The following is a 26,057-nucleotide window of genomic DNA, read 5'->3' as shown; positions in this document are numbered from 1 at the left end:
CTTTCTGAAGGGCCCTGCTGTCATTGAATGGACAGATAGTGCAGTTTTTACCCCTTTGCAAACACCACTTTCTCTCCCAGAGTGCACCCACTCTTCGCCACCTGCAAGCTTCTTGTCCTCAGGATGGTCCTTCTGGGAGATTTCTTCCCAGCCATATTACATGTACCTATCAAACATGTGGCCCATCTCATAGCACTTACTGCACTGTAGGGCTCAGTAGTGCTGTGCTTGTGGATAGGCGGACATATGGCAGTTCATATGAGCCCATTGCTAAAGCTTCATAAAATACTGAAGTAATGCTGTATGTTCATAACAGAAAATGTTATGAACTAGTTACTGTCAGCCATGAGGAGTTGGGCATCTAATTGGGTAGTTAGAAACTAACCTCTGAAAAAAATATAACAACCAGAAAGTATTACAGGTAGAATTTTTGTTTTTGTTTTTGTTTGTGGTGCTGGGGATTGAACCCAAGACCTATACATGCTAGGAAAGTGCTCTAACACTGAGCCAGGTCAAGTTTTAAGATAATGTAATCAACTGCTAAATGGTATCATACAATCAGCGGTATAGGCATTCGGGGCAGAGCTGGAAAGAAGGGGCTTTCGTGGATGAGGAAGACATGAATTGGGTTTAAAGAACAGCCTGGATTTGGATTGAGAGGAAGGCCTTCCAGGCTGCAAAAGAAAGCAGAGGGCCTTGCCCTGTCCAAGGACAGTCTCCTATTGGCCCAACATGGGAATCACTCACTCCCCCCAATCTCCTGGTGAAGACAAGGCTGGGAAGCAGAACTGACAGCACTCACAGGGGTTCAAGCAGCAGCCTCTGACCCTGGCAGTGGAATGGCTGTTTCAGGGTTACAGTAGGTCTTTGGTGAGAAAATAGATATAAAACACTTAACACAAGGCTGGGGATTTAGCTCAGTGGTTCTGCCGCCTGCCTCGCAAGCGCAAGTTCCCAGAGTTCGATCCCCGGTACCAAAAACAGAACAAAACAAGAAAACACTTAGAATTAACAGGCCCCATTTCTCTAGTGGTATGAACTCCCAAAAGAAAATTAATTGCACTTTATGCTGACACTGTCCCCACTTTTTCTGGTTTGAATAGTTGTGAGACGGATGAAAATGATGAGATGAAATAATTCATCCACATTGGGGAATCTGGTCTTCCAGATATCAAGACACCCCTACACACACACACACACACACACACACACACACACACACACACACAACACACTGTAGATGGGCTCCTGAGCAGTGGCAAGAGGGGGCAAGCACTAATGATGCCTCAGGTGAATTCTTTGCCCTAGAGTGTCAGAGCCCTGGGTGGGAAGAAACTAAGATCCCAGAAGCTTCCTTCTGAAGACTCTGCTCAGAACTTAGCTTAGTCACTACGCTTCAGGTCATAGCAGCTGGCTCTGAGTTATGCAAGCCTTAAGCTTGGGAGCAGAAGCTGTGCAGTATGGCAGACAGAGCAGTGGCCCAGGCAGGCTTTGGGTCTGGTCACCCTTCATGTAGCCCTGGACACTCCCTAGCACCTCTGAAAAAACAAACACAAAAAAACAAACAATCCCCACACACACAAAAAAAGAACCACTTCATCTCATAATGAGAAGCAGTTATTTAAGGTAAAGGGTATCAGGGACTCATCTTCACCTCTGCTGACTTGCCCTGGTGAGGCCAGGGCTCCTGCAGGATATGTATCTGGGTATAGACTGCCACAAACTCCCAGGCTGACCCTGACTGACCATGGCACCTAGGCATAGACTTCTCAACATCAAAGGCAGAAGTGGAGGGAGGAGGGAGCAGAGTGATGCCTCATCACTCCTGGGTCAGAAGGGTGTAGGATCCCTGAAGAGATAAGAATGGCAGCCTAGGAAGGGAGGCAGGAGCCTGTGCTTGTCTCCCCCTGTGCTGGAGACAGGCTGGTAGATGTCTTTGTTGGGAAGGTGACGGTTCAGTGGCTGAGGACCAGCTGTAAACATGGAGCCTCCGAAGACCACCTTGGTGGCCAGCTGCCGGGCAGGCTTGGATGAATCCCTTCAACTTCCGTGTGTTTGCCTACTTTAACTCAGTGAGGATGGGGTGAGTGGGAGGTGCATTTGAGGCCATGCTGCTCCTTTTTCCTTGCTCCATTTCACTTTTGGCCCTTTTCTGGCTTGAGATAAGGCAAGATCTTCTGGGGCAGGGCTTATAATACTGGGTGATACGGGGAAAGCACTTAATGCTAAGAGCATGAAATCGGCTCCGCTGAACTGGGCTGGGTCCCAGCTCTACTACTGATTTTGTCATCCTTCTGAACTTCAGTGTCTTCCTCTATAAAATAGGAGCATAAATTTAAACTCCACAGGATTATTCTGAAATCAAAAAGGAAATGACAGTGCTATACAGATTGTGATGCACTACTCAGTTCCAAAGATTGTTCTATAGAACACCAGTTCTGCATGATTTGCATATGGGTTTGTGAAACAAAAAGGCCATCAAACAAGAAACTGATGAGGACACCAAATGAAACAGATGGTTCTTACCTCAGTCCTATATTCTCCTGTTCCCCTTGCCTTTCTGAGGAGAAAAGTATATTCAGGATTCCCCAATGAAACTTTGTCCCCACACTGAGAATACACTTTTGAAATCCCAAGGGTAGACAGAAAGGGATATAGTTTACATTTATTAAGAGGTACGATATGCCAGACTCTGTACCAAACCCCTTTATTCATAGTGCTTATTAGTCCTTACAACATCCTGTGAAGCTGTTACTGTTATTATCTTCATTTACAGATAAAGAAAGTTGACAGAGAGGTTAGGTGAGTTGCACAAGATTACCCACTCAGTGAATTCAGAACTGGGATTCCTACACAAGTGGTCTGGCCCCAGAGCTCACTTACTTAACAGCCACATTCTGCTGCTTCCCCTATATACTTGTTGGATGGTATCATTATTATTATTCTGAAAACAAAGATGATATATGTTAAGGCCTTGTTTAGATAATTATACAGATTGAATATCTCTTTTCCAAACTGCTTGGGACCAGAAATATTTCAGATTTTTGGAATGTTTTTTGGATTTTGGAGTGTTTGCATAGCTTTTCCTGGTTGAGCTTCCCTAATCCAAAAACCTGAAATCCAACTGCTTCAAAATCAGAAACTTTTTGAGCACCATATTGGCACTCAGAAAGTTTTGGATTTTAGAGCATTTTAGATTTACAACTTTCAAATTAGGGACATTCATTTGACTTATATTTATTTGTTGACTCAACAAATATTTACCAAATACATATTTGCAGCCGGACACTGCTGGGCTCTGGGGTTCAACTGAAGAAAAGGTAATCACACTGCTTGTCCTCATGGCACTTTGGGAAAAGTGGGAAAAATACAGTCACCTAAGCAAGTGGTTGCAATAGAATGTAATGAACACTGTACAGTAATGCATCAGTTCATGAACACTTCTGTTCACAAACTCCTCCTCATAGAATGACAAACACTGCCCTGACCATTTTCTCCACACAAACACAAATGCCCCCATCTTCCCCAAAATCATAAAACAAATTAAGTTCATAAACCAAATTACCACTATAATTAGTCCATACCTAAGGGATTGGAGGAGCTCTTAGGAGCAGTAACTACCACAGATTTAAGAGGAACCACTAGAGAAAGTGACTTCTACCAGAGGCCTAAAATCAAATTGGAGTCAGCCAATTACAAGGTTCAAGGAACACAAAAATATTCCAGGTAACATTATACAGGGAGTGATCAAAATATACAGTAAAATGATTATTTTTTAGTATATTACACATTGTCATTAATTCATTTCAGACACACTTATTCCATCATTCTTGCCACTTTCTGAAGCAGTTCTGTAGGTCATCTTCATGAGTGTCTTTACGAGGTGTAATCAAAAATACAGCGAATACCACTGCCAACTGCCATCCAATGAAAAGGCAGGCTTGTGAAAACATTTTGATATGCCCTCATCCACTTATTCACTGAATCTGGAATTGTGGAACTTCTGGCTCTTCCCCAAAGTTAAAATGACCATGAAAGGTAAACATTTTGAATTGATTAAAGATATCATGACAGCTACAACAGTGCAACTGAAGACACTCATGAAAAAAGACTTCTAGAACTGCTCCAGAAAATGGCAAGAACACTGGGATAAATATGTTCAGAGAGAGGGAGAATATATATTTTCAGGGGGATTAATGACACTGTGTCTTACTCTAATAAATTTCTTTAAAATTTAAATATTCACTACATATTTCAGTCACCCCCTTATAGTATTTTCAAAATCCCAGAGCCAAGAAAGGGTATTAGGAAGGAGATAGTGAGGCATGAGACCTAGAGGTGAGCAGGAGTTCTTTTCATGGACATTGCTTATTAGCTGTGCTGTGACACTGGTACGCTGCTAATATTTGAACCAAAATATCTCCAACTGTGTTTCTTGAGGTCATCTGCCTTGTGAGGGGGGGGGGAGTCTTTTCTTTTTTTTTTTTCTTTTTTGGTACCAGGAATTGAACTCAGGGCCTCACGCTTGCCAGGCAGGCACTGTGCTGTTGAACTACATCCCCCGCCCTAGGTCTTCTGCTTTTTATGGTAAGCACCCTGTATATAGAGCCATCATTGCACTTGTGAATATATATTAAATTCACTAATTTTCAACATTTGGTCAGTTGTCTGACTTTTTCTTTTTTTTTTTGGTACCAGGGATCGAACTCAGGTCCTTGTGCTTGCACAGCAGGCGGCGAAACCACTGAGCTAAATCCCTGGCCCAGTTGTCTGACTTTTTAACTATTAGTTAATAACGTCTTAAAGTCAGGTATTATGTCTTATTTTTTATTATATCTCTAGAAGTTACCACCATGCATTGGTGCACATTAAACATTGCTTGTTGAACGAATGATGGGTTTTCATTGTAAAATGGATTACACCCTTCTTGCTTGCCAACTATCACTTTTCCTCAGGTTCATCATTATATCCAGCAGTTAATGTCCTATGTGGCAGTTCAGTGATGCCCTTAGGGCCTTTTCAGGTTCTGTGCTCTGAATTCCTTTTTTCAGCTTTTCATTGTCCTTTTCTTTTCCCTCCCTATCTGGCCAGGGCTTGATTGTAATCAATCTACTTGATTCTAAAGCATCCTCCCCAGCCCTCTTATTTCCTTGTCCTTATCTGCAGTGAGCTAGAAACAAGATCACCAGGTATGATTTGTTAAGACTCTGACTAAGAGTAATCTCAGATTGAGGACCTAAGGATCTCTTATGGGAAAAGTGAGGATCCATTGCACATGACACTTGTATGTTAGCTGCCTAGAGATTTTCTTCCTTCCTGTTCTTCTTGACTCAAAAAAGGGCTATACAGTACCCCAGAGGATCTGGAGATCCCCTGTCTGGAATAGAAGAGCTAATCTACTATTGATCCTATAGAACACAGAGAATATGTTCTGGTCTCCAGCTGCAGGCTCCCCAAACCTCATTCTGGCCAAACATTTAAAGTGGTTCCACCCAGGCTAGCATATCTGATAGGGTGCTGGCTACAAACCTCAGGCCATTTATTGTTAAGGGCAGGTTCTACAGAGTACCTGTGCCTTCACCTGAGCAAGAAAAGAAATAAGAGCCTAGGCTGATACCAGAACATCCGGGCTCTGCTTCTTTCCCTGGGCTCTGCTTCCCCCTTTTGCAAAATGATGGAAAGAAAGCATGAGGACTCAGAATAGACCTGGGTTCTGAACCCAGGGCCTTGCATATATACTAGGCAAGTACTCTACCACTGAGCCACATCCCCAGCCCTCCCCTGGCTTTCTGTGTATCCCATTATACTTATAGTATTTATCTCAAACAATACTTTCAACATTCGTTCATTGTCTGCCTCCCTTGACCAATTAGGTCAGAGACCATAGCTGATTCATTTCATGTCCCCAAGATTTATCCTAACACATATTAGATGTCAGTAATCATTCATGAAACTAACCACCCTCTGGTTTGCCTCTTCTTGCCCAGCACAGATGGCCAAACACATAGCATAGGTATGAATTAATGTTGAGTAAGTAGGTGGACGAGTGAGTGAATTGAAATCCCAAAAGAAAATAGATGAAATTGGTGGCTCATGCATTTGTTATTAATTTAAGGGTTTATCTTATTGTCTCCCCCAGTCCTGGTCACCCGAGAGGATGATTTCAATAACCGACTAAACAACCGTGCCAGCTTCAAAGGCTGTACAGCCCTGCACTACGCTGTCCTTGCTGATGACTACCGCACCGTCAAGGAGCTGCTTGATGGAGGTGAGAGCTGAGTGGAGGATGGGGCAGTTCAGAATTGGCAGGGGAGAGGGTACTTGGGAGGCTCTCTAACCTGGAAATGCCAGGCTTCCCCAGCACCCTGTTAGTCTCCCTGAGCTAGACATGCCTTGAGAGTGAGTATACTTATACTTCCTGAGACTGACAATATGCACATGAGATTTGCTTTCCAGTGGGTGGTGCTTGCCAGATGGTGCCTGCATGTGTATGTGATGCTCCATGCCAGCCAGCCTGTCTTCAAAAGCTATGAGAGTTTTCTTGATTATTGCTCTCCTCAAAAGTGTCCTCTCTTATTTCCACAATTTCTAAAGCTGGATGAGGGGAAAAGCTCTTCAAATCTCTCCTAATGCAGGTCACAAAGATGTCCTCCTTGATCCCATCCCAACCTGTGTTGGTTAGGTCCTTTTGTTACTCTTAGGGACACCCTAGTCTTTCCTCTTATGGCACTTAGCACAATCTAAGATTATTTGCATTTATTCAGTATGCAAATGTTGCTTTTGTTCAACTACTCCTCAAGCCTCAACTCCCTCAAGACCAGAACTATGGCTGACTTGTTTAAGCGTCCCTTAATGTTTACACTTAGTAGTCAGTACTTAATAAATACTTGCTAAATGATGGATACTCTCCCTTTTAAGATTGTCACTTTAATTAGATGAACATTATACGCCACTCCAGACTTGGGTCTTATCCAAGTCTGGTACAGTTACCTGCCAGACGACCCCCCAAACAATCACAGTCCCTTCTACTTCCCCTTATCCTAGCCCAGCCTATGGGAGAAGCAGGGAAGTGTCTTGCCAGCAAGCATGGAGAATAGGTCTCTGACTGAGCACATGGCACAGAACTGCCTGTTCACACCCTCCCTGCCTCCCTGCCACTTCTTGAGAGCAGGGACCTATACTGGGGGCTAGACCTCAGGTTCCTCCTTGTCAGGTGTCATTCTCCATGGTACCTGAAAGCTGGAAGCATCTGGGCTACTCTGATGATTGCCCTTCTTCTCCTAGCAGAAACCCCTCCAATGGCTGGCTGGCTGGCATTCACTTGGGTTCTGTCAGAGACTGAGAGATCTTGCTTCTTCCCTGGTAGTTCATTCTGTTTTGTTTCCGCTCCGACTGGTGAAAACATCTCTGTAATGAGCTGAGGTTATCGTCTCTGTAACTTCTGCTATCGTTTTTTCAAAAACCAATCTTCACAAGAAGTTCTTTCTGTCCCAGAGCCTTTGTCTGTCAGGACCAACATCCCCAGATCATCTTCTAGCCCTTGTGATATCCTTGGGCTCCAAGGACTTCCCCGAAATCCCTCTAATCCTACCACCACCTTTCAGCTACAGCCACACTGGCTTTAGACCCATGCTTCACCCATGCCTCCAGCTGCCACAGACCTGCCCCTGAATGTTTCTTGGTCTGGGGATGTACCTGTGAAAGAAAGTGGTCAGTGTAGTGACATTCCCTGAGATGACTGATACTTTTAGGGCAGGGACTCACTGCTCTCAGAAACAAGGCTTAGAAAATGTTCCCCAAGGGCCAGGGATTTAGCTCAGTGGTTCAACCGCCTGCCTCTCAAGCATAAGGACCCTAGTTCAATCTCCGGTACCCCAAAAAAAGAAAATGTTCCCCAAGCAGGTTGCTTCTTACTTTGTCCTATGGAAAGCTCTCCAGTGAGACATTTGTAGCTAAGAATTGGAGTGAGAACTATTGGGTTTTTCTCTGCCATGCTTTAAAAATCAATCGGTACTGCTAGCCATTGTCTCATGGTTTATATCCCCACTTCCCCTAGCCCCTAAACAGAGAGTTCACTTTACAAGGAGCCCCTCGAGCTCCCCTTCCTGATCAAACGCCTTTGAAATGAAGGGACAGGGCCTTTTATGAAGCTCACTCCACCCTCACCTTCAGGCCAAGGCTGGCCCTTTGAGCCTTTCCAGAGGCATGGTTCTTGCCTGGTGACTTGGAACAGATGCCCTGAGCCCCCACTTTCACTTTTCTCCCACCTGCCTTTTTAGCCAGCATCCATTTTTCCCCCTGCCCTAGCCTCCCAGCCTCAAGGGCTAAAACCATTAACTCACTTATTTCTCCCTCCCAGACCTGAACAAGTTGCCAACACTCTGGGCCTGTAGGCCTACAAGCTTCCGACCTCCCACCTCTCCTTGAACACTCTTGGTCCGCCTGTGTTTGTGTGTGTGTGTGTGTGTGTGTGTGTGTGTGTGTGTGTGTGTGTCTAGCCAACCAAGAGGCAGGATCCTGCTCTGTCTATTGCCAAAGTCTTTTGACCTTGGCTGACCTTCTCCAAAAAGTTTGTCTTCCTGCCCATCAGCTTTCTTAGCCTGCATTTGCCATCAGCTTTGCCATGGCAACATGGAAGAAGGTTCTCTCTGCAGATCCAAAGCAACCATAGACAGAGGCCAGCTTGTGCTTTTTGGGTCCAAACAGAACCCTTCTGGAAATTGCTTAGTCCGTAGGATTTAGGTTTCTCACATCTTAGAGGATTAGAGCTAGAGGAGTTAGCTGCTCTTGTTCTCTGACCTGAAATCCCCATTTGACCTGGGAAGTAGCTCAGATAGTAGTTATCAGGCTGATAATGCAGATCCCCTCCAGCCCAGTAGGTGGATCATGGAGTAATAGCAAAGACACCTCAGGCTTCCAAGTCAGGCCAACTTGGATCTGAATTCCAGTGCTCCAACCCCTTGTTAGCTGGGTTGCCTTGGACATGTTACCTACGTTAACTCTGTACACCTCAGTTTTCTTATATGTAAAATGACACCTACTTCATAGGGTGTAAAGATTAATAATAACATCTATAAAACCCCTGGCAGGCACATGGTAGGTCCCCCCCAATGATAGGTAGTTATCATTATGACTTAAATACAGAAATTAGACTCTCATTCTGGCAGCTGTACCCCCATTCTTTTTAATTCTGTCTCTGCCTACAACATACCGACCCTACCTAAAGTGCTATTGTATCCCCTCTCTTCTCATCTAAATCCTTAGACCAGTGGTGGTGAACCTACAGCACACGTGTCACAGCATGCTGTTCGTATCATTGAAAGCTCTAAAAGGTTCGCCATTACTGCCTTAGGTTCTTCAAGGTCTCCCTCTCTTGGGAAGCCTGGTGTACTCTGATGCTTCCTCCTCTGAACTTGTACAGTGTGGACTAAGGCTCAGCACAGACTGCTCAAGGTCACTACTTCATCTTTTGGTAGCCCTATAACATAATGAAAAGGGCACAAGCTTTGGAGTTAGACAGACCTAGGTGTAAATCACCCCCCTGTTATGTGACTGCCATCTCTGAGACAGTGGGTCCCCAGGCATGCTGCCATAAGACAGATCAGGCAAACTGTCCCTGACCCTGAAAGACTCTCAGACCATCAGAGGAGACAGATATGGAAACAGTCAGTGATGGTGGAGTAGGTACTTTGGCAGGGAGCTGGACAGAGAGGGCTCAGGGGACACAGAAGAAATGCTGTCTTCTGCCCAGTGAGAAGGTAGTTGGAATCAGTTATAAAAAGTTTACCAAAGGAAGAAGTACTTGCGTCTTATCAGGAAGGATAATAGGAATTTGCCAGACAGAGTGCTTTGGAAGAGTTTTGAATTAGCTGGTGCCAATCTCCTACTGCCACCCTCCACAGAAAAACAAGTATATAGGCTTGTGTGTTTTCATCTGCTGCTTCCACAACTGACTGCTATAAGAAAGGGCAGGAGAGAGGGAGAGGCAGGATGACTGGAAAGAGGAGTAATCAGGGAAGGTGGCCGGAGCCTTCTACCTCAGGTCCCTGGAGCTGATTCATCCCAGTAATGCCAGGGCCTTTGAGATGCATCAGCAACCATTTCCCCTCAGGAATGTGACCCCACTGGGAGTAGTTCTCTCTTTCCTAAAACATATCGCTAGTCATGATAGCTTTTTTTTTTTTTTTTTTGTATCGGGGATCAAACTCGGGACCTTGCACTTGCAGGGCAGGCAGCGGACTGATAGCCTTTTTTGACCAGAGTTCCTTCAGCGAACTGAGCCCTAATGCTCCAAGGAATCCATTGCACACAAGGAATTAACCTCTCTCCCAGGTATCTAAAATGATACTAAATATATGCCACTTGGGAGAATCCAGAAAAGCATTACTCATAATTTTCTAAATGTGGCTCAGAGCAGAGCCCCAGTGGAGAAAGCTCCAAGAAAAAAGCATGAGCTTTGGCATCAGGACCTGAATACCATCTCTGCCACTTAGTAGCTGCATGACCCTGAACAGGGAACTGACCACTCTGAAGTTCTTTTTCTTTATCTGGAAATGGGGTGATGGCCACCTACCTTCTGAGGTTTTATAAGGATTAAGACATGTGTACAGAGTAGGCACTGCTAATAACTTCAAAACACTCAGCACACACTTGTTTTTTTGTGGGTTTTTGGGGGAGGTTTTGGGGTTTTTTTTAATCCTAACCATCCTTTTTCAACTGCTTTTAGGGTTCCTCTGGTCTGCCCCTCACCTAATTTTTTCCCACCACTGCCCTAATTCCCCTGCTACCCTGTAGTATCCTTCCAGTGTTCTCACCATGGTGCCTTTCTTTTTGTTTCTGTCCGTTTAAGACTGTTTCTCAGAGCGGTAGAATTCTTTTTTTTTTTTTGCGGTAGAATTCTTTCTGCCAGTCAAGCCCCAGCTCTCTAGCCCCTCCCCTTCTGAAGTCTTGCCTCTCCCCTGAACTCATCCCACTCACTAGGTTGAAGGCAAAGACTGTCTTTTTTGTCTCCATCTCGTTTGCTCCAGTGCACCACACATCATGTAGGACATTGCTAGATATACTAGAAATCCATTAAATGTCCAAAGCCACTGTAAATCTTCTCCTGGATGATGTAATATTTTTGCTTCCTGGCCCTCCCATTATTGCTGTCCTTATGTGTCTGGTCTTTTAGAGCTTCCCATACAAGCCTATCTCTTCCTACTAGCTATCTTTCTCCTTCTCATAGTCCAGTGCTACTTCCTTTTGAGCCCTCAGTGCTCCTCTCTCTGAAGCACTCAAGCTTTCTGAAATGTAATACCACTTTCCCCAGGGCCTCCCTCAACCTTTTTTCCTATCTGTTTTCATGGCTCTTCCTTACCCCCTCTGCAGTGCTTAGCTAGGTTGTCAGTCACCATCAACTGAGTCAAATTCTCCACCAACCCGCCTGAGGCAAAGAGCCTTCAGTACACTTCCTCCCTTAAACAGCCTGCTGGCTTATTATCAGGGCCTAAAACTTGGAGTTCCATTTCTTGTTCCACTTCACTGTCTGTCCATCTGTCTATACTGCCAGATCTTGAGCAGTCAGCTTTCTTTGCCTCAGGCTGTCCTCCCTTGAAACCTCATAGTCTGATTCTCACCAGCAATGCAGAGCACTGGGCCAAGGATTGGAAATTCTAGCTCCGTCACCAATAAATCCTTCCCCTTTGAGCAAATCCTTTCTCCTCTGTGAAATAGAGAAGTTAGGGTGGCTGATTTCACAGACCCTTCTAGCCCAGCATCCCTGGACAAAGCTTTCCTTCATGTGTCAAACACTTGCTGGGCATCTCTCCTATCATAGGCCCCACCCTAGGCACCAGGGAAATAAACATGAGCCAGATGTGGTCTTTTCCCTTAAAAAACTCATAGTTCATTGAGAAAACCAGACATTTAACCAGAATTGGCCTCTGATGTGTTAACAGAGATCTATAGAAGGTGCTGTAAGATCACAAAGAAATGACCTTTTAAATCTCTGGGGAGGGCAGGGAAGGCCTAATACTGTGTAGGAGATGGTATTTGCACTGAGACTTGAAGTATGAATGCAAGTTTTCCTGGTGGATGAGAGAGAAAAGCAGAGGAGACTCCATGTTCTAAGGCATGGAGTATGAAGCAGAATACTTCATGCAGCACAGCACAGGTAGTTCAGAAGAACTGGGTTTATAGGATGGATAAAAGGGTCAGAAGGCAAGAATGGAGAGCAGGATCTGGTGTGCTAAGGAAACTGGACTTTTACCCGATGGGAAAACATTACAATTGAATGAAGGAATAGGATAGGCTTTATGTTTAGTGTGAAGAATGTTTAGAAGTTCCCAAAATGTGTTCAGTAGCTGAATGAGCAAATAAATTGTGGAAGGTTCACACAGAGGAATAATGTACAGCAGTGGGAGTAAATGAACTCTTGCTCCATACAACGTGGCTGCATCTCACAAGCCACACATTCTGATCACAAGCCAGCTGAAAGAGTACTTAATTGGATGTCTGCATTTAAAGTTCAAAATAGACCAAGCTAGGTAGTAACTGGAAGAGGGCACAGGGACTTCTGGGGTCCTGAAATGTTACCTAGTTGTGTGGTGTGTTCACATTGAGCTTTACCCTTATTACTTTTTACTTTTCTGTATATATTATATTTCTACTTTCTCTCCTTCTTCCCTCCCTATTTTTAAGTTTCCATGGTCCAGTGTTGTAAGTATACCCCTTGCTTGCTTCTTTCTTCCTTCTTTGTACTCTTTTCACACATGTTAACTCTAGTTAAACCCAGCTTTCTCAGCTAGGCATGGTGATGTACCCCTGTAATTCTAGCACTCTGGAGGCTGAGGTAGCAGGATCACAGCTAGTTTGAAGTCAGTCTGAGCTACATAGTGAGGTCCTGTCTGAAAAAACTGAAAAAATACACAGCTTTCTCTTTAATTCATGTCTGCATCTGGATATTGCTGGGAGAAAACCTCACGACTGTGCTAACCTCACTCACTCACACTCTCACTTTGTATTTATGACTATAAATCTCTCAACATTGCCAACCACCCCTGCTACACTTCACAAGCAAAATCACTTTCTTATTCTAGGTCAAGACAACCTTTTATACCTTCTCTCTTCTTTGATCTCTACCTACTTCCTCCCCTAACCCAAGATGACAAGCACATATATCTCATGAAAAAGTAGATTGAAGTCAAAAAGAAAGCACCTCGTCTTCCCACCATCACGTCCCCTAGCCCACCTGTTCTCTGTATGCCTCCTTCCTCTCACAGTGGAAACAGTCCGAAGACCAACTCCTTTTTCCTCTCACTTCCTCAAGCACTTTGCTTTTCCAGTTATTATCTACCTTCCCCTGCATTTTCTCTCCCCCTCCCTTATGGCTTGTTCCTATCAGCATAAAAATGTCCCTCAATATTATCTTTTTTTTTTCTTGTGGTTTTTTGAAAAAGTATCTCACTATATAGTTCAGGCTGCCCTTGGACTCACCATGTGACCCAGGCTGGCCAGTGATGCTCCTGCCTCAGCCTCCCAAATGCTGGGACTACAGGTGTGCACCACTACCCCTGCTTCATCCATTTTATAAAACTAAAGCAAACCAAAAGCTTCCCTTGTATCCACCTCCACCTCTTCCTCATTCCTTTGTATTCCTTAATGACTAAAATCCTCAAAGGAAAGACTCACTTATTCCACTTCCCCCTCCAGTTCTTTCCTGATTCCTCATGTCAACATGGCATAAATGATAACCACCATCTTCCTAGTGTTCCAGACTCAGAATGTCAGGATCTTTTTTTTTTTTTTTTTTTACAGTACCAGGGATCAAATTCAGGACCTTGCACTTGCCAGGCAGACGTGGTGCCACTGAGCTAAATTCCCAGCCAAGGTCATTCTTGAGTTAACTTGTTCTCTTACACTCCTTATGAAGTTCTTTTTTTTTGGCACCAGGGATCGAACTCGGGACCTTGTGCTTGTGAGGCAGGCAGTGGAACCACTGAGCTAAATCCCCAGCCCTCCTTATGAAGTTCTTAAGTAAGTTCTGTCAGTTGTCCCTCTAAAGTATATCTTGAATCCACCCCATTTTTGCCATTTCCATTGTTGTAACTCAGAGTCAGGCAACCATCGTCTTTCCTGGACTATCACCACAGCTTCATATTTGCACACTTTCCACTCTTGTCTCTCAATCTTTTCTCCAAATGAGTGCCAGAGTGATCTTTCTAAAACATAACTCATGTCATTCTCCCTCATAAAGCTTTCCTTTGGCTTGCCATTGAAGCCACAAATGGAATCCAGACTCCTTACCAGAGCCCAGAAGGCCCTACGTCACCTAGACCTCTACAACCTCATCTCTGTCTAGCATCACCTACTCACTCCCCTCCTCAGGCATGGTGAGCTCCTTCCCCTCTCTGGGCTTTTGTACCTATCTCTGTCACAGATTAGAACATTCTCCCTCTTGGAACAGCCACGTCATCATTCAGGTCTCAACTCAAATGTCCCCTCCTCAGAGAGACCTTCCCTGACAATCTTAGTAAAAGCAGCTCCCTGCCATGTTCTATCATATTAGCCTATTTTACTTTCTCTGTGACACCATTCTCTGAAATGGTCATGTTTGTTTATATCTATCATCTGTCTCTCCTCCACTAGCAAGTGAGGCCTTATAGTCACAGAGACTTCATTTCTTTATCTTACCACTATATGCACAGCTCCCAGGGAAAAAACACAGCCAGGATATGGTGGGTGATTAATAAATAGCTACTGACCAACCAGAGAACCCAGGGACACTCTTGTCAAGATGGATAGCAGGCAGTTGGACAGAAGGGTCTGAGGCTCAGGAGAAAAGACTAATTTGAGCACGAAGATTTGAGAGCTGTCAGTCTCTCAGAGATTCCTGAAGCTAACTCAGCCTGAGAGTTGTCCATGGAAAGTTGTAAGCTAAAGAGACTCAAAAACAGAATCTAGCCCCAGGGATTTAGCTCAATGGCACCACGCCTGCCTAACAAGTGCAAGGTCCTAACTTCATCCCTGGTACCAAAAAAAAAACAAAAAAAAACCAATCTACATTTCAGATTTAAGTATAAAGATGAGCCACTGGGGGTGTTGGCACACACTTACAATCCCAGGCTGAGGCAGGAGGATCACTACAAGTTTGAGACCAGCCTGGGCTACATAGTGAGTACATAATGAGACCCTGTCTCAAAAATCCAAAAAAAGAGGACCCATGTAAGAGATTCCTGGAAATAAGAAGTAATAGTAGAAAGTGGGGGAAAAGTTGCTTTAAGGCACTGCTTCTCACACTGTGAAAGACTGGTCTCTTTGGTGGTGGTGTTGGTAGTGGTAGTAGCATTGGAATATGTGGTCTGTCATGGACCAATACTTTGTAAAATAAAGTAAAAATGAACCATTATTAGAAAAAGGGTATTTTTATAAGGTATACAAAATACAGGCCCAAATTTGTCATTAGATTCACAGATGGAAAATTATTCTGACAAGTTTCCAGACACTCGGTTTCTGTATTTATTTCATGAAGGACTAGTGCCAAAGTTCACAAACTGGCACTAGTTCACAGACCCCATATTAAGCATCATTACTCTGGTGATATTCCAGGCAGAGAGGGGAGACAAAGGAGCAGAATATGGCCCCTGCTCTTCATTAACTTAAAGTGCAGAGGTGTAGATAGTCCAAGGACACACACAGCCGTACTGTAGGGTATGGAGGTCAGAGACTGTCAGCATCAGGGACTGAGATCTGCCCCAGCTCTGCCACTGTCTCACCCCTTGTAAATCACAGCCCCTTTCTAGTATCACCTTTTCATCTATAAAATGAAGAGATCATGTCAGATGACTCAATGCCAGAGGTTTCTCCTTATTTCCACATAGATGCTAAAACACAAGTGTCTCAGGGAGGACTTGCTCACAGACAGGGCTTGCCTCTGGAGAGGATGAATATATTCTAAAATTAGAATATGGTTATGATTTTTGTTTGTATACCTAAAAACCATTAAATTTGTATCCTTTATTGGGCAAACTTTTTGATATCTCAGTAAAACTGTTGAAAAGTAAAAGAAAATACTCCATTCCACTCAAAATCAGAAAATATTGCCTTGGATGGGTGACTGGTTGCCTGAGAGCAGGCCAGAAAGCCAGAAAGGCCTGGTAGACCCCACAGGCAGTATGGCAGTTAAGATGAGCTCCTCTGTTGTGTGTGTAAGTGTTCTTTTATTGCTTACTATTAAAACCTTATCTGTAAACTCTTTTGCTCTCTCTAGTCTTTAAACTGATTTCCTGTTGTTGTTTTAATATTTATTGTATTGCCATCCTTTGCAAAGCCTAAAGTCTGGCAGAATAGAGACACTATGCAAAGTTATTAACTAAATTTCTACCTAATAACACATACTATTATGGAAGAGTAGAAGGTACTGTGAGAGCACAACTGGGACCTAATAAAGTCTCAAGGGGTTGAGGGGACTCTTCCTTGGACAAATGGCATTTATATTGAGACCTGAAAGGTCAGTGCTAGCCTGTCATTCAGCCTATGACAATCCTGTGGAGGGGATGGCCATCAGTCATCCAGCAGAGTCTGGATGCTGGTCCATTTTGAGGAATGGAGATGTTCTGTGGTATTATAATTACAGTTCATGTGGTAAATCAGGGCTAAAGGAGGCCCTCAGTGACCCTGAGTCCTACTCTCATCCCTTTGCCCAGTGTAAAATAACTTTTGTCCTTGCTCACACCCAGGGAAAGGCATCTTTATATTCCAGCTCATGTGAACATAGACAGGTCACTGCATGGTTGAGCTGGAGATGAGAGCCTGGTCACCAGAGCCCATACTCTCCAGAGCCACCTGCCATCCAGGCACCCACATTTCATCAAGGCTTTAATCAGCTGCAAGCAGTCCTCAGATGAGCCTGGCTGGTATCCGGCATGAGCTCATCACTGCCAATGGTGGCAGCTGGAAGCCAAGGCTCCCCTGGGTGAAGAAGAGGTCAGCATCAGCTGGCCAGGTCTGTTCTCTGTCCTGTGTTCTCCTAAACCTCCACTCCTCCTGCAAAGTGCAGAGCCAACCACTCTTCGCCATCCTGTTCATGCCCCCTCCAGTACACATGCTCTCAGGCAGAAGGGACAGGGAAAGCACAGAACCATGCCTTAAGAAAGGGAAATGTCAAACTGAAGGTCAAGTCCTCCAGAATACCAGCAAAAAGCCCCATTCCAAAGTCAGACTAGGAGATGGGCCAGAACCAAAATTCTCTTCCCAAAAGGAGTTTGCTTCTAGCATTCATGTGCTCGCTTCTATTCGGAAGCCTGGTAGTGTCCTGGAGGAACACGAGAGGTATTCTTTGTAGGTCTGGACTATAGACTCCCTCCTGAACAGAATTTTGGAGAATAATTCTTTAAATAGCAGTAGAGGGGACGTTGTCACTTAAATCCTTCAGGGACCCCTTTGAAGTAATGGAACCCTGTGTGGTAGGAAGTACTGACAGGGCATAAGGGGTTCTGGCACATCGTTTTGGCCCTGACCCTATCTTGCCATGGAACCTTGAATAAGTCCTTCCCTCTCGGGCCAGGGATTTAGCTCTGTGGTTTTGCCACCTTCTGCGCAAGCACAAGGACCTGAGTTCAATCCCCGGTACCAAAAAAAAAAAATAAGTCCTTCCTTCTCACTGACCCGCTCTTAGTTTCCCCATTTGTCAAATAAGATATTAGACTACAACCTCAAAACTCCTTTCCATTTTAATGTTTTGTGATTCTGAATAAATACTTGCCTTCTGACTTATCTTATTGCAAATTTAAGTATTCATATTTATTTAGCAACTATCCTTTTGCTGCAGCTGGCCAACATCATCCCTGTTCTAGGTTCCTTTGATATATGCTCTTAAGCTATTCTGTATAATTTCTTTATCACCCTTATCAGAACATGTAGTTCTGTAGTTACTTGATTAATATATCTCTCCTCACTGTGAGCAGTGAGTTCACAGAAGGTTAGGTATAGATCTACAGTGCCTGTGTTTCCAGCATCTTGCACTGTCCCTAGCATATGACAAATGCTCAGTAAATATTTGCTAAATAATTCAATTTATAAATGGGCACTAGGCATTATAGAGTATAAAAGAGAAAAAAGATATAGTCCCTTCATTTAGATTGCACCCTGTTGAGTGATAGTTTGGTCAGCATGCCTTTACACAAAGCACCCTGAAAACAGTATGGGGTAGTAGATAACAGGACAGTTAGGTGTCAATAAGGGTTAAGATAAACGGCAAGTGTAATGGCAAGAAGGAAAGTGAAACCAGTGTTGGCCTTATAGAGCATTTCACAGAATAGGTGGGACTGCCGTCAGACCCAGAAGGACAGGTGGAATTCAAACAGGAGAAAGAAAAGACCGAAACTTTTCAGGGATGCAGCAACAGAAATGAACCTTGCACTTGCTTGTTAATTAGAGATTTGAAGGAAACTGGCCACCTGCTGGACTATGGGTTGAGGCTTGGGTATAGAAGGCTTCGGGGATGAGACAGAGAACCCAATTTTTGTTGTCAATAAGAGTTCCTGACATGATTATTTTTGGGGTTGTTTGTTTTGTAACCATGGTGATTTTTACTGTAAAACATGTACAAGTTAAAAATTTCATGGCGCTGGGGATTTAGCTCAGTGGTTCTGCTGCCTGCCTTGCAAGCACAAGGTCCTGAGTTCGATCCCTGGTACCAAAAAAAAAAAAAATTTCAAGCAGTGGCAAAGGATATACAGAAAGGAAGTCTTCCCTCCACACCCCAGGTTTGCCTCCTCAGAGGCACCCACCTTAACTGTTTTCATGTATCCTCCCTGTTCCTGCTGTAACAGGTCAACATTAGTGGCTTACAGCAGCACAAATTTGTACAGTCCTGGAAACAAGTCTGAAATGGGTCTTACAAGGTTAAAATCAGGGTGTCAACAGAGCTCCCTTCATTTCTGGAAACTCGAAGAAGGAATCTGTTTTCTCGCCTGTCCAGCTTCTAGAGGCTGGTCCATGGCTTGTAGCCCCGTTCATCTTCAAAGCCAGCAGTGGCCAGTCCACTTTTCCTCACTTTTCTGCACTCTGACCCTGATTCTTTTCCTTCCTTGGTCACTCGTAAGGAGTCTTGTGGCCACATTGATCCCAGCTGGATAACCCAGGGTGCTCTTCCTATTTCAGAGTGAGCTGACTAGCAACTTTAATTCTTTCTTCAGCCCTGATTCCCCTTCACATCCTCTGACATCTTCACAGGTTCCCGGAAATAGAACAGGAACATCTCTGGGGCCATATTCTGCCTGTCACCCTCTCAGAGATAGTTTGTATATGCTTTATTTTTATTCCTGTTTTCAATAGTTATTATTTGCACATAGCACAAAATTCAAAAGTTTTCAATGAAGTCTCTCTCCTTCTAACTCCAGCGTATTACCCAGTTTCTCCCTTATATAATTTTTTCCTTTGCATCTAATTAGTAATCTGTTGGGGAGACACTTTTACTTTTTAATTTAAATTTTTATTTTTATTAGTACATGTTTGCAGTACATAATGATTACATTCACCGTGGGGAGTTGGGTACATGTACATAACACATCCTAATTCTTTGTACTTCCCCTCCCGCCACCTCTTGGTCCCCTTCAGGGAGACACTTTTAAGACCATGCAAATATCCTGATCATCAAAATTTCCCCATGAACCTAACATCCATCGATTTTCTTGCCTGCAGCAGACTTCTTATGGTGGTTGCAAAATGAATGTTTTCCAAGTTTTCTAACTAACACCCACTCCAGTATCAGCACTTGACATTCTCTGATAAGCAAGAGCCCCTTCTCCCCAAATTATCTATTTATTGTCAGATTATTCTCATGGATATTTACTGTTTTGGCTCTATAATTCATTACCGTCTTTAAGTGTGCTGGCACTAAAATTGTCTCAGATTTGGCCAGGGTGGCATACCCCCATCAATTTTTTTTTCCTTTTCTTCTCCCTCCTCCTTCCCTCACTTCCTCTTCCTCTCCCTTCTTCCTTCTCCACATTCTTTTTCTCCTCCTTCTTCTCTTCTTCCCTTCCCCCCTTTCTTCCTTTGTCAATATTCTCTCATTTTTTTGGCCTAATAAAATGATTCAGACTCATCTTTTATGTACCTTTTTTCTGCCCCTAGGATTTTTTTCCAGTGGGCACTTGTATTAAGGGACTGAATTCTGAGTACCAACTGTGCTTATAGCTCCTTCTGTTGACGGAAGTGAGACATATTTGCAGATACATACACATCCATCAAAATATGCACATACATATTTGAGAATCCTAAGAGCACCAATACCTTTCATTCCTCTCTATCCCTACATGAATTTCATATTTGTGTATCCCTTCTTCCACCTTGAGAATGTGGTTATAAACAGTACTGATGTATTTGTTCATTTGCTCAATTCTATAATACATCAAAAAAGGTCCAGAGGTATTTTACCCATACTAAGGTAGAAAACAAACTACTAAAAAAGAGTTCAGGTCAAGATTTGTTCTCATTTCTCATTACTATTCCATTGAAGGCTGATCATGGAGTATCACATATGAGATTCCTAAGTTATTTGGGCTCCTCTCCTAGCCCCATGCTTCAGTGTGTTTTGTTCATTTGAAATATAGCTGGGTTTTTAGGGTTCTTTCCTCCTTTACCTGTCCTTTTAATTTAATTTTGTTGTTTAAATATGTAGAACATTAACCTTTTTCTAAAAGTCAAAATTAAACCAATTGTGGTGGCTCATGTCTGTAATCCCATCACTTGAGAGGCTGAGGCAGCAGGATCTTTGTGAGTTCAAGGCCCGCCTGGAATATACAGCAAGATCCTGTCTCTAAAAAAAAAACTGTTAAATCACAATTATATCAAAAGGTAGGGCCGGGGATTTAGCTCAGTGGTTCCGGCGCCTGCCTCGCAAGCGCAAGGTCCCGAGTTCCATCCCCAGTACCAAAAAAAAAAAAAAAAAACCACACAAAAGGTATGCTCAGAAGGGCCGGAGATTTAGCCCAGTGGTTCCGCCACCTGCCTCAAAAGCACAAGGTCCCGAGTTCCATCCCCGGTACCAAAAAAAAAAGGTATGCTCAGAGAAGTGAAATTCCCATTTCCTTTTTAGCCTTTTTCTGTCTCACCTGTGTTGGCCTTAACCCTTTGTTACTAGCCAGTTTTATTGTTTTCTGGTTTATCCTACCTGTGTTTCTTCGTGTAAAATAATATTTGTATGTTTTCTTATTTCACCTCTCTTTACCTGCTCTTCTGTACTTTATCTTTTCTGCCTAACAATATTTTCTGGAAGTCATCTCATATCAGTTCACAGAGATATTCCTTCTTATATAGCTGCATAGTACTCCACTCCTGACCTATCTGTAGGGACATTGAGCTTTTTAATATTATACAATTATAAGTAATGCTACAGTGAATAACCTCTTTGCATAGTTGATTGGTTGGTTGGTTGTTTGATTTGGGCTGTTTTTGTTTTGTGGTTTGGGCAATCAAAGCCAGGGAATCAAAATCTTTACTCTAGAGAGTAGAGAATAGGGCTACATCACCAGCCCTATTCTATTTCGAGACAAGGCCTTGCTAAGTTGCCCAGGTGAGACTTGAACTTGCAGTCCTCCTGCATCACCTCCCTAAGTGCTGGGATTACAAGTATGCTCTACCATGCCTGCTTGAATTTTCGTGTTATTAGAGGTATGTCTTTATAGTAGAGTCTTTGACATGGCATTGGTGGGTATCTGTCCTTTGATTAGAGTTTGCAAGTTTCTCCTTCATAGAAGCACCATTTTACCTTCCCACTAGCACTGTGTGAAAGTGCCTGTTTTCTCAGCCTTTCCAACAGTGTATTGTCAAGCTTTTGGATTTTTGCCAGTCTGATAGACTAGAAATAGTGCCTCATTTGTACTTTAGTTTGATTCTCTTAATATGAGTTGAAAATCATATGTTTAAGAGCCATTTCATGTCTCATTTTGTGAATTGTCTGTTCATGTCTTGCCCGCTTTTCCATAGGTCTTTGTTTTTCTCTTGGTTTTAAAAATTCTAGGTTTAGAAAGGTTATTAACCCTTCATCTGATATCCACTGTAAATATTTTCTCCTACTTTGGGTTGATAAGGTTTAACTACTTCCCATATAATTCTGATATGTAGCCAGGATTGATAACCACTGGGTTAGTTTAGACTATGCATATTGAAACCGTTTTTAAAGAATGCATGGAGAAAAAGGGTACAGGCTGAGGATTCAACCTTGTTTGACACCATAACTGGAACAAAAGGATGGACAGGAAATGCAAAGGAGACAAAGTCATGGATACTGTGTATCATAAGTTAAGATAGGCATCAGAAGGAGGCAGAACTGGTCATTGAACTTGATGCTGTACCTTTGGAGAATGAAGTAGAGGTTGCTGAATGTGGTGATGAGGCCCATAGCCCTGCTTCCCAGTGAGACTTGATCCACACCCATGCAGGCTGAGAGAGGACTGTCCTGATCTCTGCTGTGATTTTTTTTTTTTTTTTTTTTGTACCGGGGATCGAACTCAGGAACTTGCGCTTGCGAGGCAGGCGGCAGAAACACTGAGATAAATCCTCAGCCCTCTGCTGTGATTTCATGCAAGTTTTGCTGGTGACTGTAGGAGGCCTTTCCTGACAGACAAAAATGGAAAAACATTCCAGCTGTGTCATAACTGGGGCACAATTATTCATTTGATGTATTAAATTCCTAATGAGTGTCAGACACTGGCAGGCACAAAATAGCACAATAAAGACCATGCTTTTCCTTTGTGCCTCTCTCTCACCACTTTCTAAAAATCTGGAGGTTTCCTTTACCCAAATCCATCCATCTGATTTGTCATGCAGCCTCAGCTCTGGGACAGACTTGATAACATACTTAGAATTAATTAGGAAAAAGCATTCTTGAGAAAAATGGAATCAATAGTACCAACAAGGAACTCTGGGTCAAAATGGTCTTCTTGAGGTTTGTGTTCGCTGGCCTCTCCTTGCTCCTCCTCTCCCCACCACCCTCCTGCTTTTATTTTTGGTAATGCTTGCCTGCTGACTGGTGACTGTGGTTGGTTGGGGATAAAGGAAGAAACAAACTGGCAGAGTCCTTGTAGCAGCAGCTTTTGTTTTTATAAAAGGCACCAGTTTTATGAAGGAGATGAATAATTATTTCAGCCTTAACGCTCTCTGAACCAACTGAAAGCCCACCATGGCGGATGAAATTGATTTCACTACTGGTGATGCCGGGGCTTCCAGCACTTAGCCTACGCATTGCTCGGCCCTGCTCAAAAACAGCTTCATGGTGCCCAAAGGACAACCATACAAAATAGTGGAGATGTCAACTTCCAAAACTGGAAAGCATGGTCATGGCCAAAGTACACCTTGTTGGAATTGATATTTTCACAGGGAAAAAATATGAAGATATTTGCCCTTCTATTCACAACATGGATGCTCCAAATATTAAAAGAAATGATTATCAACTGATATGCATTCAGGATGGTTACCTTTCCCTGCTGACAGAAACTGGTGAAGTCCATGAGGATCTTAAACTTCCAGAAGGTGAACTAGGCAAAGAAATAGAAGGAAAATACAATGCAGGTGAAAGATGTACAGGTGTCTGTCATGTGTGCCCCGAGTGAAGAGTATGCTGTAGCCATAAAGCCCTGCAAATAAATGAGAATAATTCTTTCAGCCTTGATGGAGGGCTAAAAGCAGACATCACAGTTCCTGTGCCCAGAACTATAGGCTATAACATTAGATGTCACTGAAGACACCCCTCCATGTCTCTGATTCTTCCATATGGGAAATGCAAATAGAAAAAATATCCCAGTGCGGGGGCCAGGGCTTTAGCTCAGTGGTGCCGCACCTGCCTTGCAAGCACAAGGTCCTGAGTTCAATCCCCAGTACCGAAAAAAAAAAAAAATCCTAGTGGGTTTATTTCTGCACATGTTCTCAAATCCAGCTGAAAACAAGGCCTGCTGTCTTCCTGAAGTTCAGGACGGAAGTCTGTGTGTTTGAGTATACTTTGTTCTAGTGACCCTGGCTCAGCCAGTGCTCTAATATGCCAGTACTTCAAGCAGAAGGCTGAACTCCACCTTGGGAACAGACGTGAATGGGAACATAAGCTACCTTTTGGTAACTCCTCTGCTATAAATTAGGCTGGGCTTGGTCAGTGGACACTTAAACATCTGGTCAGCTAGCTCAGCCCTTTGGGGTGGTTGGTATTTTATAGACAACCCATCAAGATCAATTGGCTTCATAACTGAATTAGCCAGATGTGTAGGCATTGTATGCCCTTTCCTCAGCCTCCCTTCAATGTTGTTAGCTAAAAGCAGACATACGATTAGCATATTTGAAGATGGGGTGTTTTTAGTGCACGAGCAAAAGCTGCTGCCCTGTGCAGAGGCTGTGGCTCTGCCTCAGATGTCAGCAGTATAATTATGACTGCTAAATTCAGCCCAGACCCCAGGCTCGGCTGCCTTGGTCTCAGCTGTCATTTCCAAGAGGGGGAGGGGAAATCACAGAAGCCTAGGGACCCAGGCTTTTATAGTCCACTTTGAACTCTGCTTATCCAGAGCCTTTCCCTTCTCACTGACTATTGCTACCAGCTGCTTTCTGAGAGCATGCTGCCACCTTTGGGGGTAGTCTCTGCTCAGCTTAAGGAAGAGGAATGGGACTTGTCTCCCAAAATCTACAACTTCCAGGAAACTTGCCCAAAGTAAAAATTAGCTGCGCCTCCTCTCGGCACTTGTGTCACATGCTATTCAGAGCGGTATTCTCATCCGGAAAACCCTCATGCTGAGTATGCACTGACCAGAAACTTTGGCAGGAGATTTTGCCTTTGCCCTTTTCCTTGGCTGACTCTGTGTATGAAGTATGTTTGGCCATTCATTCCTATGGCTTTTGCACCACCTCTTTTCTAACCACACTGACCTGCATATTTTCCTTAGAACAAACTAGGCATTTTTATGTCTCCAGTAGCTCTACTTCTGCTTAGAGTTCTGTAAATATCCCATTCTTAATGTGTCCAAATCCTCCCCACACTTTCTTCTGTATTCTTCATTTGGTGAATGGCATCATTATCTACCAATCTCAAACAAGAATTGTAAGAAAGTCTGAAGACCCCTCCGTCACTTTCCACCAAGCCCTGTCTGTCTGAGAATTTCCTCTCAAGTTCATCCTCTCCTCTCTCCCACCACCCTAGTTCATCTGGAGTACTATCCAGTTTTCTTGTTGATCTCCCTACCACCCAGCTACCTGTCAAACCAGCCTCAATCCTGTAAAACTATTATCACTCCCCTGCTTTAAAACCTTCAGCAAAGCTGGGTGAGGTGTTGCACACCTGTAATCCCAGCACTCAAGAGGCTGAGACAGAGGATTACCATGACTTCAAGGCCAGCCTGGGTCACATAGTGAGTTCTGGGCCAGCCTGAATTACAAAATGAGACCCTGGCTCAAAAAACAGACAGACAAAAACCTTGAGCAATTCCCAGTAAGCCCAGAGTTCTAACTCAGCATATAATCACTCTGAAGTCCACCATGGATCTTCTGCCACCCTATATCCAAGAGAGGATGGGGAAGGATGATTGTTTACCTCTGAATTGGGATCAGAGCCTAGCAGACCCATAGGAGAATGCCTGCAGCTAGGTGGGCCTGAGAAACAGGAACTGTCTGCCATGGGCCCATTGATCTTCTTCTAGCAGTCTTTCTTGCCTCCCAACCTGTCCTCACTTTTCTCTGCCAGAATGCCCTTTCCCTGCTTTACCTATTGAACTCCTGCTTAACCTTCAAGAGCCAGCTGCTTTATATGTCTTCTGTGTAAGTTTCCCTGGTTTGCCCATATGGTTATGGGGGGGGGGGGGGTTGGTACCAGAGACCGAACTCAGGACCTTGTGCTTGCAAGGCAGGCACCAGAACCACTGAGCTAAATCTCCAGCTCCTGGTTTGCCCATATGAAGGGGATCACTTCTTACTCTCTTCCTCCACATCAGTTTTAGGAAGTTAAAGATTTATAAGCTTTAAAGCTTTTAAGGATTCTAATAGAAGTTTCAAAAAACACTTCCACATGTGTCTCCTCCTTCTATACCCTCCTCTCCCTT

At 43.7% G+C, this 26,057-nt stretch overlaps 1 protein-coding gene and 1 pseudogene across 3 annotated transcripts in view; both read left to right on the top strand.

Annotated features, from left to right (window-relative positions):
• Clpb (ClpB family mitochondrial disaggregase) overlaps positions 1-26,057 on the top strand; it is a 141,172-nt gene that overhangs the window by 69,497 nt on the left and 45,618 nt on the right. For both annotated transcript variants that reach the window (XM_004863300.3, XM_004863298.3), the window contains exon 5: positions 6,140-6,268. In XM_004863300.3, coding sequence (XP_004863357.1) covers positions 6,140-6,268 — 129 coding nt within the window. The remainder of the gene's footprint in view (positions 1-6,139; positions 6,269-26,057) is intronic.
• Positions 6,275-25,790, top strand: LOC147828031 (eukaryotic translation initiation factor 5A-2 pseudogene; annotated as a pseudogene). The gene has a single exon (XR_015451472.1). The product of XR_015451472.1 is annotated as a eukaryotic translation initiation factor 5A-2 pseudogene (transcript).

Source organism: Heterocephalus glaber, unplaced genomic scaffold (genome assembly GCF_053883595.1).
Source record: "Heterocephalus glaber isolate CG9 unplaced genomic scaffold, H.glaber_assembly_v1.0 deba00001428, whole genome shotgun sequence".
Taxonomy (NCBI): Eukaryota; Metazoa; Chordata; class Mammalia; order Rodentia; family Bathyergidae; genus Heterocephalus; species Heterocephalus glaber.
Note: the sequence above shows the minus strand (reverse complement) of the source record. Positions and strands in the feature narration are given on the sequence as shown.